Raw genomic sequence first — 15,642 nt, 5'->3', positions numbered from 1 at the left:
AGCCCGGGATGGTCGGAGAGCGGCGAGGCGGGCGGCCGGGCGGGCCGGAGGGGCGGGGCCGGGCTCGGGGCGGCGGCTTTGGCGAGCTCCGCTGGGCGGCGGGGCCCCCGGGGTGCGCGGGCAGAGCTCCTAAGCCACAGGCAACAGCGCGCGCTCCTTCCAGGCCAGCGCACGCCATCCCGGGCGCGGGGCTGGGACTAGGCGTTTGGTCACTCGCGACCGCCCTGGGCCACTCAGGCCCCCGAGGCTGGAATGCTGGGCTCCTGCCGGGGCTGGCGGGCAGGGCGCACCGAGCGCGCCACGCGGCGCCTGGCGGTGGGGAGGGCGGCGGGGCGGGGGCGGGCGCGCCGGGGCGGTGCTGAGCGGGCTCCTCCTTCTCGGCCTCCTCCTCCTCTCCGTCCTCCTGCTCAGCCGCCCGGCTGCTCCTCCTTCCTCCCGGGGCGACCGCGGCGATGTTTAACCGCGCCGTGAGCCGGCTCAGCAGGAAGCGGCCGCCGTCAGGTAAGCGGCTCCCCGGCACGCGGGCTGGGGATCGGGGCGCCCGGAGGTGCCGCCTCGGCCGACGCTGCCCGCCCAGGGTTCCGGGCATCCTTCCCTCCCTCCTGTGTTCGGGCGCGGCTCGGCGATGCCACCCGACGAGGGTCCCCGCCGACCGCGCCAATGCTCGTTGCTCCATCCAGCGTCCCTGCGGTCGCAGCGGCGGCGGGAGCGCAGAGCCCCGAGCGGCGCTGCGGGGAGGAAGTTTGGACAAAAGGAAGAACAAGCAGCAGTTTTCTTTTTAGTGATGGTCTGGGAGAAGAAAGGAGATCCCATGCACCCCCAAACTTTGGAGGGAGTGTGGGCTCTAGATCCGAAAAGTCGCACGGGTCCCTTCCCTTGGGGAGTTCTCCGTCTCTCTCCGCTGCGGGCGTTGGTGCGAATGATGCCCGCGAGGCGCCCGGAGGTGGCAGGGCTGGACCCCCAGCATCGGACTGGCAGCGGGGCCCGGGCTGCCCAGCGCCTTCATTTCTGCGCTGCGGAGCCGAAATGTGGAGCCGCAGAGGAGGGTGAACACCAGGGTGGAGAGAAGGCACGTCTGTAGTTCGCTCCAGGGGAGCGCTGACATTACGGGGACTTGCCCTGGCTGCCACAATGGACCAGGCTGAGCCACAGTTTGCAGGGGTTTGATAGGACAGAGAATCCACGGTGAAAATGAGACCATGCCTTTGACGCCAACCGCCTTACCCTTTTCGTTCACAGTTACGGCTGTGCTCCTTTGAGCTCTTAATGTGGGCGCAGGTCTCTGTTCACCCAGTTCTGCGTTCTCTCTCCACCCTTAGGGGCGCCCTTGTAAAACAGGTACTGTTAAGGCTACTTTCCAGAAGAGGGAACCGAAGCTCGGAGCTGTTAGGTAACCAGTTAGGGGGGGATGGAGAATCTTTGAAACTCAGGTTGATCTGACTGTGGAGTTCAGAGGCTTTTCTGCTACCTCCCACTCTGACGGTGGCTGCTTTAGTGCTGAGAGTCTGAACATGTTGGTGGGTCCTGTTTTCACTAAATATCCTATTTTATGAGGGACAGTGCAGTTAAGAGGAGGGATTGGGTGGGCGGGTGAACCAGACCCTCTGGGACCAAATCCCACCTCCACTGTTGTAAAAACTCTGTGTCGTGTGCAAATGAGGTTCTGCAGAATGGGAATAAAACAGCTATCCCTCTTTGAGCCCTTGAATGGAGCTGGTTTCCTGTCCATTGCCTTATGCAAATCATTGCATTTAATATTCAGGACACCCTTAGTAAAGTAGGACTTCACAGGGTTATTGTAAAGAGTTCTTATTGGTGTCAATGGGCTTGTACTTCTTTCTGGGTTGTCTGTGGGTCCAAGGATTCCTTTGGGTGTTCCTTTTAGCTGTTCCCTGTTGGTGCCTCTTCACAGGCCTGTGGGACAGTAAGCAGAGCCTGGACTCCAGCTCAGCTCCTGGTTCCCACCTTGACTCTATCATTCGGTGACCTTGAGCAAGTTACTTGACCTCTGAGCCAATTGCTAAATTATTGGGAAATTTGAGAACTGGGTGCCAAATCACAGACAGCTTGAAACTGGCTGTTGGTGGATACTTTTACCATGGAAATGGGCAAAGACTGCAGATCAAGCTTTTTTTTTTATCTAGGAGAGCTGGTTTCCTGGCACACCTCTGCATCTGTTTTCCCATCTGTAAAGTGGGTTTCATAGAGTCTTGGGATTAAATACACAACATACGAGGTCTCTAGTGCAATGCCTGGCATGTAATATGTGAGGAATAATGGTTAGTTTCCCCCCTTTCATGTTATAAACAGAGCTGTTCTGAACACCTCTGCCTGGGTATTCATTGCTTTGCATCATTTGGGGGTTTCCCTGGTTTGGGGGTGTTATAGGGATGAGGGTTGTACCCCAGAAAGATTGGGGCAATTTAGAGACACTAGTGGAGTGTACCTCTTTTAGGGTCGTCACTTTTCAGCCTTACAACATGAGATTAGGTGACAGATAGAAAGATTAGTAGCTAAGCACCATGGTTTGGCATTGGGTGCCTCGCCGCTGAGAGCCCAAACAGCAATGGATCTTTAGATTTAAAGTGTACCCCACCGATGGGAAAGGGCAAATGAGGCCCTGCCCTTTGGGCATCACCATCCAGCAGTGCGAAAAGAAGGGGTCAAGTGAGAAAGGGCATGTGGGCCCCGAGGCAGAGGTACTGGGAAGCTTGCCAAGTGATCCATGGGACCCTGTACTGCATTTTTACTTGGTAACTTTGAATTATTTTCCTTAAACTGGCTCTCCAAATTGTATAAGCTTCCAGCCCCACAAGTGCTGGATCCAGCCCTGCAATCGCCTGATACAGGCCCAGTTTCAGTCCTGGCTCCCAGAACCTTCGATTGTATAGGCTTTTCCTGCTTTTCAGCAAAAACTTACCGGAGACCATGTCTTCAAGCTCAGAGTTTGGAGTTCCTAAGCCCTAATTTCAAGGTTCAAAGTGGAATTCCCTTGTTTTCCTTAAGGGGATTTCTCAAAGTATGTTCTTGAACCCACCGGGGATGCCAAGGCCGTGGATAAAATGCAGCTTTCCAGGCCACGCCCTGGACCCACTGATTCCATCTTGGGGACCCGAGGTTCGGGGGAGAAGCTGCATTTTCAACAAATGCCTTAGTTGATTCTTGTGCCACTGAAGTCTGTCCACCCCCTCGCCCCCTACAAGGACTCACACAGTCGGTGGTAGTTGTGATGCTGCTCACCTGGAAAGCAAAGCCGAAGCCACAGTCTTCCCTCTGCGAGCCGACCGAGGGGCGATCCGTGGAGGGAATCCCCACCCTGCCAGGCAGGCTTGGCTCTCCCCCCGGGGGCCGGTTGTACACTAGCCCTTGGGACCAGTTTTGGATTTATTGCTGGGCTTAAGTTTTTATTTAAAGATGACAGTCAACATAGCAACTTAAGGTCTTTGTTTTAACAACCCCGCAGCCGGCAGTCTTGGCCTCTGGGAAAACTTTCCCTGCGGAACGTCATGGGCCCTGTTGGCCTGTGGCTTCAGGGAGAGCAGTTTGGGGACAGGGAGGCTGGGCTGGGCCCAGGGGTGCTGTTTTAGACTGGTATGGTTAGCCTACAAGCCGGCTGTGTCTGGGATGTCAGCTTCCAATGCCACCAGCTCTGAATGCCGCCAAGGGCAGCCCAGAGACCAGCGGCACAGGTGCTACTACAGCTCTGCCTTCTTCATTGGCTTTGCATGTGACCGATGTCTCCTTCTTGCACTGTTAGAAATTTGGGGAACCCTGGCAGGTGCCAGGCAGGCTGTTTCCTGGGGGCTTCCTGGGTAGACTAAGGCACACATCCTGCTGTGCTTGAGTAATCCCCTCGGCCTGGGGCGCTGGGCTTAGAAAGTTGCTGTTTAAATTGTACTAAATTTACTCTCACTGGTTGTCTTCTGCTTCCCCCAGATAGCTCTCCTCTGGAACAGCCCTAAGAGGGGTGGTGGGGGCCGAGGGGCCCCCGGGGCAGGCGACAGCAGCAGTAGCTACCCGATAAGAGCCATCAGGAGGCATCCCCTGCGGGGGGAACAGCCCCTTGCAGACTTCCGGGGACTCATTTCCCTTCTAAGCCGGTTCCCATCCCTCCAGGGCTTTGCAGGGTGCCTGTGGGTCAGCTGTGCTGTTCCCTCTGCACGGTGCTCTGGGACCCCTCCTCGGGCCTGCCTTCTGCCCCAGGCCCATTCCCCCTGCTCTCACTCTGCCCCTGGGGGCTGTGCGTTCCCGCTTCTGCCCCTTTGCTTCCCAGGGGTGTCCTCTGTCCTGAGTCTTCTTCCAAAGCTGGGTCTCCCCCTGCCCCAGCAGGGCCTCTCTCCCCAGACTCCTGCCTCCCCCCCTCTCTGCCTCCGAAACGCAGGCCGTTTTGTCTCTCTGTGGACAGCCACAGAGGCCAAGGGGCAGGGTCTTGTCTGGAGCCACCACCCATTTTAGAAGGGACAGACCAGAGAACTCAAATTTCTGACCCAAGCCCAGAGCTACCTGCATGAGTTCACACAATGTCCACTGAGTCATCTTGTTAAAATATATTTAGAGTTAGAATATATAAATGAACACGGAGCCGACGGCTTTTCTCTTTCCTCTTCTCCTGCCTCCTTCTTCCCTTCCTCCCCTTTCGTCCTTTCTCTTGTCAGGACATTACAGACAACGCCGTCATCAGCCATCTTTATCTTTCCATACATGAAAGGGCATTTGAATACCCAAGAGAGTAAAGACAGAATTTCATGTAAGGAAATATCCTGATCCACGGAATCTTCTAGAGGTTGTTGTGTCCAGAGAGAGGCACTGGGTGACTGAGGGACAGAGCTGACAGGAAGTCATGCTCCCCTGTGCTCCCACTGTCTCTTGAATTTTGTACCATGTAAATAAATATAATGATCTTTTTCCTAAAAACAACCCGTGGCCGCCTTGACCATATCAAGACAGCTTACGTGGTAAATATTTTTTTATCCTTATTTTCATTTCTTTTTTTTTTTTTTAAGATTTTATTTATTTATTTGACAGAGATCACAAGTAGGCAGAGAGGCAGGCAGAGAGAGAGAGGAAGCAGGCTCCCCGCAGAGCAGAGAGCCTGATGCGGGGCTCGATCCCGGGACCCTGAGAACATGACCTGAGCCGAAGGCAGAGGCTTTAACCCACTGAGCCACCCAGGCGCCCCCTTATTTCTTCATGAACTGGTGAAAAAAGCTTCCCGGAGCCCTGTGGCACTGTGGGCAGACAGCCATCTGGGAACTCCTGGTCTGGTCTTCTCAATTAATTTTAAGTTCCGTGAGAAAAAGGGCCTCGCCTTTCCCTTACTGCGTCTGTCACTGTCCTTCTTGACTTTGCAGGCTCTGCAGCCCGAGGACGGGGGCTGAGCCCCACCTCATCCACTTCTTTGCTTTCTCCTTGGAGCACAGGACTTAACCTCACCGTGCCTCAGTTTCCACCTCTATAAAATGGGCCCCTGATGAGCCCAACCTCAGAGGGTCGCTGTGACGCGGAGACCAGATCCATATAGCAAGCGCTCAGTCCGGAGCTATTTTCACAGCCGTCCTGCTCTCTGTCTCGCCCCCAATCTATCAGAAAACATCCATCAACATAAACGTGAACATGAGCGCCAGACACGGCGGACCCCCGGGGGGACTCGGCTCCTCCTCAAGAAGTGCAGAATGTCACTGACTTGCCCAGCCGTGGGGGCCCCCGGGGGAGTGAGGGCACATTTGTGCGTGAGTGTCAGGCCCCCCCCGGGGGGGGGGGCGGCACAGGGCTTCTGGAAAGTGAGGGAAATGAGGACAGGGTCTTCGTTTTCACCCCCAGAGTAGGGCTCCTGGGTAATTTTTATTTTTTCTGGGCCTTTGCCTAGAAAGTAGAGATCTAGGGAGGCTACAAATAACAGTCTGGCGTTCTGATTTCCTTCCCTCTGGTAGAAACTGGAAGCCAGTGGCCATCTGTTGTTTAGTCCACTCAAAAGAGGATGTGGAGTCTTGTTTTTCCTCCAGACCCAAGGGTGCTCAGGAGCCCCACAGCCCCCGGCCTGTCTCCCACGAACCGTCTCTGAGAAGGCAGTGGGTTTCTGGGCTTCGTGAGACTCCTCAGGTGGACCCCAGAGCATGGAACGTAAGGAGCGGCCCCCACCCCCTTTGGCAGATGTCCTCCGCTTAAAGGTGCACCGGCGCCCCGGGGAGGCACCGCCCTAGCCCTTGGCTTTCTCTGAGGTCTCTGGCTTCTTGTAGAAAAACGCCACGAAGCCTTTTCTGAGTCCAGCCAACCCTCTACAGCCTGCTCGCCTTCTCTGGTCTTTGATGCTTGCTATTATGATTATTTTAAAAACTTTTCCAATTTTTATTATTATATTCTGCTCCTTGCACTTCACGCAAACCTCCCCACCAAGGGAACTGCGTGCTCGAAGGGTGGTCATTCTCTGACCTTAGATGCTGGAGCCAGTAAACACTTAAGTAACGTTTAGATAGAGTGTCTCCGTGACTCACTTTCTCTGGAGCCCTACATAGATCTCCAGTTGTAACGAACTGATTCTCTGCTTCTAAGTTTGGATGACTTTAAAAAAAAAAAATGTAATATGTTTGATGCGGAATTGTTGATATGAGGTTTTAAAGATTTTATTTATTTGTGAGAGAGAGAATGAGGGGAGGGGCAGAGGGGAAGGGAGAGGGAAAGAACCTCAAGCAGATTCTGTGCTGAGTGCAGAGCCCGAACCGGGGCTCGATCTCACAACGCAGAGACCGTGACTTGAACTGATACCAAGAGTCAGACGCTTAACTGGCTGAGCCACCCAGGCGCCCTGATGTGAGGTTTCACGTAAGGTTCTTGGGGTGTGCACTTTTCCTTGAAAGTTTACGGGAGTTTTGGGGTGTGTGTGTGTGTGTGTGTGTGTGTGTGTGTGTGTTGAACCAGACTGCTTTAGAATTGGGAATGAACATTTCTGCCTCTTCCTGGGCGTGAATATTTCATATGTTTTCTTTAACAATGCTAGAAGTTTTGGGGGTACTTAGGATAGACTCTTTGATGATGTACCCTGATTCTGCTTCGAGGAAGGTGGGTGTTGAGATTTTACTAGGACATTATCTGACTTGGGAAAATTGTCTATGCAGGATCATTAACCTAGACCTTCCTGCAGACTATTAGCAGGAATCCACGCTGTAAGCCTTTAGCTCTGATGAGTGTTACAGATGTCTTTTGAGTATGGATTTCCAAGGAATTAATGTCTGGAGAAAGTCTCTGGTAGATATGACATCATAGCATCTATAAATAATGCATTACGAAATATGCTGCAAGCCACCAGCCTCAGCCATCTGTATCTGTGAAATAATGGCTTTTGCTGAAGTCAGAAACCACACAGAACAGCATAAATGTAAATGGAAAGCGTATGTATGTTGTGTTCGCATGCTAGATGGTTCTAGTGGTCTGGTGTGGGTTTCTGTCTGTGCTGAATTCCCTCTTGGTTTTCTCAATCTTTTCCCACGGTGCAGTTGTCTTCCTCTTCAAGGCCGTTATGTTCTGGCCTTTGTGAGTGTGGAGATTGGCTGTTATTAAAAACAAAAATGTCAGTAGAACCTTATGATAAAATGCATGGGCTCTGGAGCTGTGCTCGGAGCGTGGTCTCCGCTCTCCTCGCTGGGCGACGCTTACAAGTTTCTGTGCCTCGTCTGTGCTTCCCCATCGGAAGTGGGGATATTAAGCACACCACAGGCTCATTGTGAGGTGTGAATGATCGAACCCACAGAAAAAGCTTGAAGCAGTCCCCAGCACACTACAAACAATGTGTCAGTGTCCCCTGTTGTTACTAGCTAATGATAGATTGCTCTGAGCATAAATCTATTGAAAAACAAGTATTGTGAGGGCTCCTGGGTGACTCAGTGGGTTAAGCGTCTGTCTTCAGCTCAGGTCAGGATCCCAGAGTCCTGGGATCGAGCCCCGCATTGGGCTCCCTGCTCAGCGGGAAGCCTGTTTCTCCCTCTCCTCCATGCTCTGCTCTCTCTTGCTATCTCGGTCTCTCTTTTTCAAATAAATATATAAATAATATCTTTAAAAAAAAAAAAGAAAAATAAGTATCATGCCTACAAAAATCTGATCTAAAATGTTTTAAAGACCGCAGGAGGTTAAAAAAATTTTTTTTCATTGCAAAAATATTTTAATAGGTAAACTAAACAACAAGACAAGATAAACAGAGCTGGACAAAATTGAAACAAAAGTCATCAGCGATAGCTCCTTACTAGCTTGAGTGATCTTAAAGCTGCTAGAAAAGTATGTTTGACTTTTTTTCCACCTGTGCATTCCAAGTTTAACTTCTTGTGTAATCCATCTAAAATGGAAACTTTTGTCAACAAAAAAGCAAAGAATATTGTTATTTCTTTATGGCTCCAGGTGCCAGGAGTTGGGAAGCTGGGAACTCTTGGCTTTGCTTTATTCTTAAGTTCAGAAGTAAACCTGCTTTTTATAGAGAAAGGTTATTCCTTTTTCTTACAATTGCTGGACTGACTGTAACATTTCAGGTGAACTTGTCTTAGGAGCCTTTACTTTCATGCATTGGGAAGTAGGGAAAGTCTCCTGAGGTAATAGAAATGGCCCGCGTTGAGGGATGATCTCTAGGGCAGTGCCAGATGGGGGGTGGGGGTGGGGGGTGCAACGCTCAGTCTCCCTGGTGGTCAGGAGCATGACTTGGAAAAGAGATGCACCGTTAAATGAGTGGAGTTGCAAATGTGGTTCTATTTAGAGCTTTCTATCTATACTGATACCAATCAAGAAAGATTAAGGAAAAAAGGTGTAGCCAAAAGCTCTTATTGAAATTGAAGGGCAGTCAGGAAGTCTTGGAAAAATTCGAACCAATACTCCTGAGAAAAACAAAAACACACATCAGACAGAGTGCGGGTAGATTCCCACAGTAAAGGTAGTGGGGGCAGAAGGTGGGCAAAAAGGCAAGAAGGGATTTGTCTTATCCAGGGCACCAGAGCCAGACTCCAGTGGCAGTGGCTGTGGCTGTGGAGAGTAGCTCCATCTTGGTGGACTTCCTGAGCCAGCCCTGGAAATTCTGTGCCCTTCTGTAATCGTGTCGGGGTCAATGCAATTCATGACTTTCGATGGCAGGGAGATGATAGCCCAGTCAAGAACCAAGAGAAAGGGCCGTTTATTTGCCAGGTACTATGTTCTGGAGCAGACCTGGGGTTCTGCGAGGGTGGCCCTGGGTGGGGGGACGGTCACTTTCACACTGAAGTCCCAGTACTGGTTCCATCGAGCTGTTCTCTAGTTGGGTCACCTTGTGTAGGTCACTTTACCCTCTGAACCTCTATTTCTCAGTCTATAAAATACAGGGACCTGACCAGACTAGTGCGTATTGAGTTATAAGAGTTTTCGATCAAGTGAAAGTTGGCACAGAAATTCAATATGCAAAGTAATTTGAGTATAAATTAAGGGTTGGGGGAGGTGGCAGTTATCAAATGGTGGGGTCAGAAAGCTTATCTCCTATTTAACCAAAGGAGCGCTCTTTTGGATTTTTAAATGGGAATCCACTGAGTGTATTTATTTGCAAGATACGTGTGGCAGCAAACACTAAGATGCGGTCTGTTTTTTTGTTGAAAAGAATGTCAGGAGCTTTAAAACCCTTTCAGACCAAGGTTGGAAACTTACAGGCAGAGTAGGTGTTGTGTGACAGCAGGAGAAATTTCTGGCTGCCTAAGACTGCTCCCGGGAGCAGCCTACTTGTGTCTCTGCATGTATTTACTTCAGAGCCGATCTCCTGAGGGAGGGTAGCAAGTCGTGAGGCTGTACTCACGAGCAGGAATAAGTTGGTGAAATGCTTGGCCGAATGAACCCTCTTGCAGAACTTTTTTATAATGGTGATCTCTTGATTCGATTTGTACTCTGTCGGGAAGAAACCCAGTGTTCATTGTGTTTAGAGGCTTGCCGTTCTAGCATTTTCGAAGAGAGCAGGGGAAGTAATGTAATATCCACGGACTGAAGATTCACTTTAAAGAAGAATCAGGTCCATTTGTGCTGTGTCTGAGTGAGTTTACTTCTCCGTGAAAGGAATAGCTCTGTCTTGAAAATTCTCTTATGTGCTCTATCACCAGTGTGCATTGAAACACAATCCCCACTCCCTGGCAGGCTTCTGGCTTCTGCTTTTCAGCCCCAGTCAGCCAGCAAGTGTCTACAATCCAGGTGGTTCTCCCAGACCCTGGGGGACAGAGTCTCAGCTGCTCGAGAAATTAACACGTGGATTGACCCAATAGAACAGGAAAGATCATGGCAGCTGAGTTGCTGTTAAGGCCAATGTATCCGGATACAACTTTCTTCCAAAAACGTTTAAAACTCTATGGCATCCTAGTGGTTTGCAGCAATTAATATTCATAGGACTTTTTTCATTTGTCCTTTTCAAATGGTCTGCTTTGCTGATTTTTAAAATTAAAAGCATATTTTCTCCTACATTCAAACTTTTCTTTATAGAAATAGGCATCTACGGGATGCCTAGGTGGCTCAGTGGGTTAAAGCCTCTGCCTTCAGCTCAGGTCATGATCTCAGGGTCCTGGTATCGAGCCCCACATCAGGCTCTCTGCTCAGTGGGGAACCTGCTCCCCCTGCCACCCCGCCTGCCTCTCTGCCTACTTGTGAGCTCTCTCTGTCAAATAAATAAAATCTTAAAAAAGAAAGAAAGAAAGAAAGAAAGAAAGAAAGGCATCCACTTCGAACGAGAAAAGGCAATGGAGAAAAGTATTAGCTATAAAAAGAGTTCACTTGATACATCATTATTTTAGGGAAGAGGAGAGAGGAACTAACATTTGTGAGGGTCCTCTGTGAGCTTCTAGATACCCGATGGGCTTCCCGTTTTAGTCTTTTGGATAACCAGTGAGACAGGAAGATTATCTTGCACACAGAATTTTGCCCCTTACCACACAGTCTGAATTTGCTGAACTGGGTTTGGAACCTGGGCCCATCCGAAGTTACATTCAATGTTTTTTTTTTCCCCCTTGACTCCAGGAAGGGACCAAATTCTGTAAAATGAGGCATGTGTGTGTTGTCACTTCCTCTCAGGCAAATAGTCAAAGTGTGTTAGTTGGAAGTCGCCTGTCCCCTTTCCTATAGTCAAGAGACTTTTCTGCTCTTGAGGAAGAGAAGGCAGCGGGTGTGCAGGTAGAGAGTCACTCATCCAATCTATACACGTGGTAACGGTGTGATGCTGAACCGTATTGGAGACAAAGGAAAAATCAGTAATACCAATCCTGTTTTTATTCACAATTTTGTTATTTTGTTTGTTAAAGAATTCTTTTTCTTTTTTTTAAGATTTTATTTATGTATTTGATGGAGTGAGAGAGCATAACAGGGGGAAAGGCAGAAGGAGAGGGAGAAGCAGGCTCCCCACTGAGCAGGGAGCCTAACATGGGGCTTGATCCCAGGACCCCAGGATCATGACGTGAGCCAAAGGCAGACGCTTAACCAACAGAGCCACCCAGGCGCCCCACGTTATGGAATTCTTTGCATATTTTGATTTTTCAAAATCTTGCATGAAAATACCATTTATCTTGATGCCTGAGTTTTTTTAGCAACCCCCTAAAATCATGTACCTGCAGCCAGTGTCTCCCTTTTCCCACCCTTGGCCCAACCCCGGTGCACACTTTTATTTATGTGCCGGGCAATGAACTACATGTGTTGCGGATACAACATAAAGATAACACAGAAGCTTTCGGACCAGTGCGTCTGTCACGCAGATCATCACAAGACAGCACGATAATTACCAGACTGTGCCCAAAGCACAGTAATGGGGAAGCAGCCGCCATGGTGGCAGGGTTCCTGGAAGTCCTTGGGAGGCTTGAGGGCTGGCCACTCGAGGACATGTGGGGGGGGGAAGGATGGATGGAGAGTGGTGGGAAAGGACAAGGCCCCCTTGTCATCGCTCTGAGCCTCAGTTTCCCTCACATGTAAGATGGAGGAAATGGCAGTGCCTCCTTCCCAAGGTTATCATGGGAGCTAGAATGGGTTCCCCGTGTGAAGCGCCTGCCGTAGTTTCTGGCACGTAACCTGTATTAGCCACAGTGGTGATGACCGTGACCATTACTTGCAGATATTTTTACGTGAAAGTATCTTTGGGCCAAATTCACAGTCTGAACTTTGCTTTGCAGACATCCACGGCAGCGATGGGAGTCCCAGCAGCAGCCAGCAGAACCCCAAGAGCACAGCCAAATGGGCGGCCTCTCTGGAGAATCTGCTCGAAGACCCAGAAGGCGTGAAAAGATTTAGGGTTTGCCTTTTTCATTGTTGACTGGGATCGGTGCAGCCTGTGAAGAAGGGTAGACACCTGTTGGGGGGAACACGGACTGGTTTTTCCCTCTGTGTGTCCCAACCTGAGAATTAGGACTTCTCACTTGCTATGGCCAAGGGGGAGACTCTCTCCCAGATCGCCTGGGGCCAGAGCGGAGGGGCACGCACAGGCTGTTTCTGGTTTTTATGTAGTTGGATGGGAGGGGGAGAGGGTGATGGGCAAAGACGTGCTTTGCTCATTGGCAGAATCCCCAGAGCCTTTCCAGCTCTGGGACCCCTGGGAGGGGGTGGTCTGGGTTTCGGATGTGAAGGTTGGTTCTCCGGGATTCTCGGGATTCATTACGGCCCCGGGGAGAAAGGAGGACAGCGGCTGGAGAAGTGAGGGTGAACTCCAAGAGGGGGCTGACGCATGGGGCGTGTCGGCGCTGCCTAGAAAGAGCCCTCTGGCTGGCAGAAACCCCAGGGGTCGGATAGAAGAACCACATGTGAATTTCAAGAGGGCCCTGTATCTGACCGAGTCCCACCGCCTTCTGCCTTTAAGTTTTGGCTCAGGTCAGCGTTAGCCCTGATGCTGTTGGTCCCTGTTGCAGCGCCGGGGGAGGGGGTGGTGGGCTGCTCTCCTAACATCCCTGGACATCCGGCCCCTGGGGGCACCGTCTAGATCTCAGGGAGGACCCCATTCTGCACCCAGTGGGATGGCAGACTGTGCTGCTCACCCCCACTGCTGCCCAAAGAAAACACACCTCCAGCTTAAAATAGTTTTCATCGTGGCATTTTTAGACATGCTTAATTTGTTTCTTTTCTTTTGTTTAAAAAAAAATGCGGCTGATTTTAGAGGAATGTACTTTGTTTAAACACTGTCTGGAAGGAACTAATATATCTCCCACTTAAATTTACTCTTTGGTAATTTATTGTTATCTTAGACTTCTGAGTAAATTCTTGCTTCATTTTTAGTCTTCCTGACGATGTCCGAGTCAGTAAATTCAAATGCATATGAAATTCTAGCTTTAACATTAAACATATGCTTTGTTTTTTAAGATGGAGTTTTCGAAGGGTGACAGAACCGTATTCGTTAGTCCCATTTTGCCAAACTGGCCCTTGAAGGAAATTACTTGTTATTTTCTTTCCTTAAAGTAGAACATTGCTTGATATTTTCTCCTCTTTTTATCTATAGGAATTTTTAAAAAAGGAATTCAGTGAAGAAAATGTTTTATTTTGGCTAGCCTGCGAAGATTTTAAGAAAACACAGGATAAGAAGCAGGTATGTCTTCGAGTCTGTAATTAGTTCTTGAATTCTTTGAGTTCTTGATCATTTTTTTCTCTCTCATTATGAAGTTACAGCTGCCTTTCCAACAGACTTTGAAATTGCCTCAAGAAATCTGAACCATATTGGATTTGGGGAAGACTGAAGCTTCAAATTATGCAGTGATCAAATATTAATAATTTTTCAAAGTGTTAATTTTAATTTTTTTAAAGATTTTATCTATTTTTGAGAGAGAGAGAGAAAGAGAGAGAGCAAGCATATGGACTGGGGGGAGGGGCAGAGGGAGAAGCAGACTCCTTGCTGAGCAGGGAGCCTGATGCGGGACTTGATCCCAGGACCCTGAGATCATGACCTGAGCTGAAGGCTGACACTTGACTGAGCCACCCAGTCACCCCAAATTGTGTTAATTTTTAAATGGAGCTGTTCCAATGGACAAATAGTTTAAAGTAAAAATAACGATTTCTGTCATTTCAAGTTTATCATTGCACATGATTTTTTTCTTCATGAATAAGTTATGAGGATGCTTCCCCAGAGTTTGACATGTCGGCATTTTGTACGGATGTAGTAAAACGATAAACAGATGTGTGGCGATAAAAGCGCAACTCGAATCAGATAGATTGTCAATTATTCAACGTATCTTACAAAACATCCTGTAGTTGGCAGGCGTCCCGCATAGAAAGTTTCTGACTGTTCTCCTGGGTAAATGTGTGCTCTTTGCAGGAGGTAGCCTTTAATTCTGATGTCAGCAGATTTTCTGTCCTTGAAGATTGGGTGTAAGGGGGAGGTGGAGGCGATTATGGGGACGAAGGCCTGTGGGTCGGGTGTGTTTGTGAGGCCTAGGCATGTGTATTTCTAAGAGGCTACCAGCTACATGCCTACAAGGGCCAGTGAGTAAACACGAATCCGTGAAGCTTTTGGTGTGAGGCTATAAGGAGTGGTGGGGACTGGGGCCATTGTGGATAGCTGGCCCCGCCTCCAGGAGCTGTGCCTGATGCTGTAGCTGACTTTGGCAGTGAACACTTTGGGGCCTGTGGCTGTCTGGGCTTTCTGTGCTTTGAGTTCTGCCCACTTAGGTCTTTGCTTGCTCACCCTTGCCCCCCAGAACCCTAAGGGTCTGGCCTCTTCCTAAGGCATCTTCAGCCCAGTGCTGCCTGGTTATCCAGAGAAGCTGGATGTTTGGATTCTTAGGAAACCATTAGATTTTATAAATGTTGGAACTAATTTGTAGAAAATGTAAAACCTTGCCTGCCAAACAAAACATATCCATGGGCAGATGTAGCTCGTGGCCTGCCAGCTTTTTGAGCCTCTGTCTCTAAACCTGGACTCTGCAAAGCCAGCAGCCGTTTCATGTTTGTAGACAACAGCTTGGAAAATGTTCATCATTGATTTGTTCAGAGTCTTTTCCTGACTCAGACACACTTCCCCCAAGATGGAGCAGGGCACCTTGCTTCTACGGCCTTCCTCTCTGTGGGGGCAAGGATGGATGCTAAGATAGATTCCTTTTAGCTCAAATTTCCTAGGTCAGCCTAGAAAGGCTTCCCAGGGAGGACCCTTGGTATTTGATTCCTTCAGGCTTCTTCTCGTCCCTGGATGACTTTGTTTGAGCCTCCTGGGCAGTGAATGGCCTCTAGGGTAAAGCGAGCGGGTGGGTCTGCCAGTCCTGGAAAGCTGGGATCCCGCCCTATAGACAGGAGTGCTCACTGTTTTCCTTTGGCCCCAGCACTCAGGGCAGGGCTCAGGGGCCACTGTCCGTAAATGCTGGACTGTGCAATTTGATTTGTCCAGACTCAGGCTAAAACCCTAGGTAAGAGCCAAGCAGGCAAACAGATATCCGTTCTTCTGCTATATTCTTTGTGTGTCAAGGGTGAGAGGGGCCTCCGGGTCGGCGTCTCTCCCTCTACCACTCCGCCACCATGGAAGCTGAGGCCCCCACAGCTGAGCTGGGACTTGGACCAACATTCCGAGGTCACCTGGGTGCTCTCCCTGCACACCAGCTCATGTGTTCTCGGGTTCAGCAGAGTCCACCAGATCTCTGTGGAGGGCCTGCTCAGGGCCAGGCCTTGTAACGAGTGTGGAAGACACGCGGGGACAGGACAGATGAGCTGCTT

The 15,642-nt window shown here is 49.9% G+C and overlaps 1 protein-coding gene across 2 annotated transcripts in view; it reads left to right on the top strand.

Annotated features, from left to right (window-relative positions):
• Positions 1-369: 369 nt before the first annotated feature.
• Positions 370-15,642, top strand: part of RGS10 (regulator of G protein signaling 10) — a 38,142-nt gene continuing 22,869 nt past the window's right edge. Inside the window, exons 1-3 of one of the 2 annotated variants that reach the window (XM_032313048.1) lie at positions 370-501; positions 12,132-12,250; positions 13,445-13,531. In XM_032313048.1, the coding sequence (XP_032168939.1) occupies positions 453-501; positions 12,132-12,250; positions 13,445-13,531 (255 nt within the window). In that variant the 5' untranslated portion in view covers positions 370-452. Of the gene's footprint in view, positions 502-5,955; positions 6,121-12,131; positions 12,251-13,444; positions 13,532-15,642 lie in introns of those variants that run through there. The other variant, XM_032313049.1, reaches the window with a different exon arrangement.

This window comes from Mustela erminea, chromosome 14 (genome assembly GCF_009829155.1).
Source record: "Mustela erminea isolate mMusErm1 chromosome 14, mMusErm1.Pri, whole genome shotgun sequence".
Taxonomy (NCBI): Eukaryota; Metazoa; Chordata; class Mammalia; order Carnivora; family Mustelidae; genus Mustela; species Mustela erminea.
Note: the sequence above shows the minus strand (reverse complement) of the source record. Positions and strands in the feature narration are given on the sequence as shown.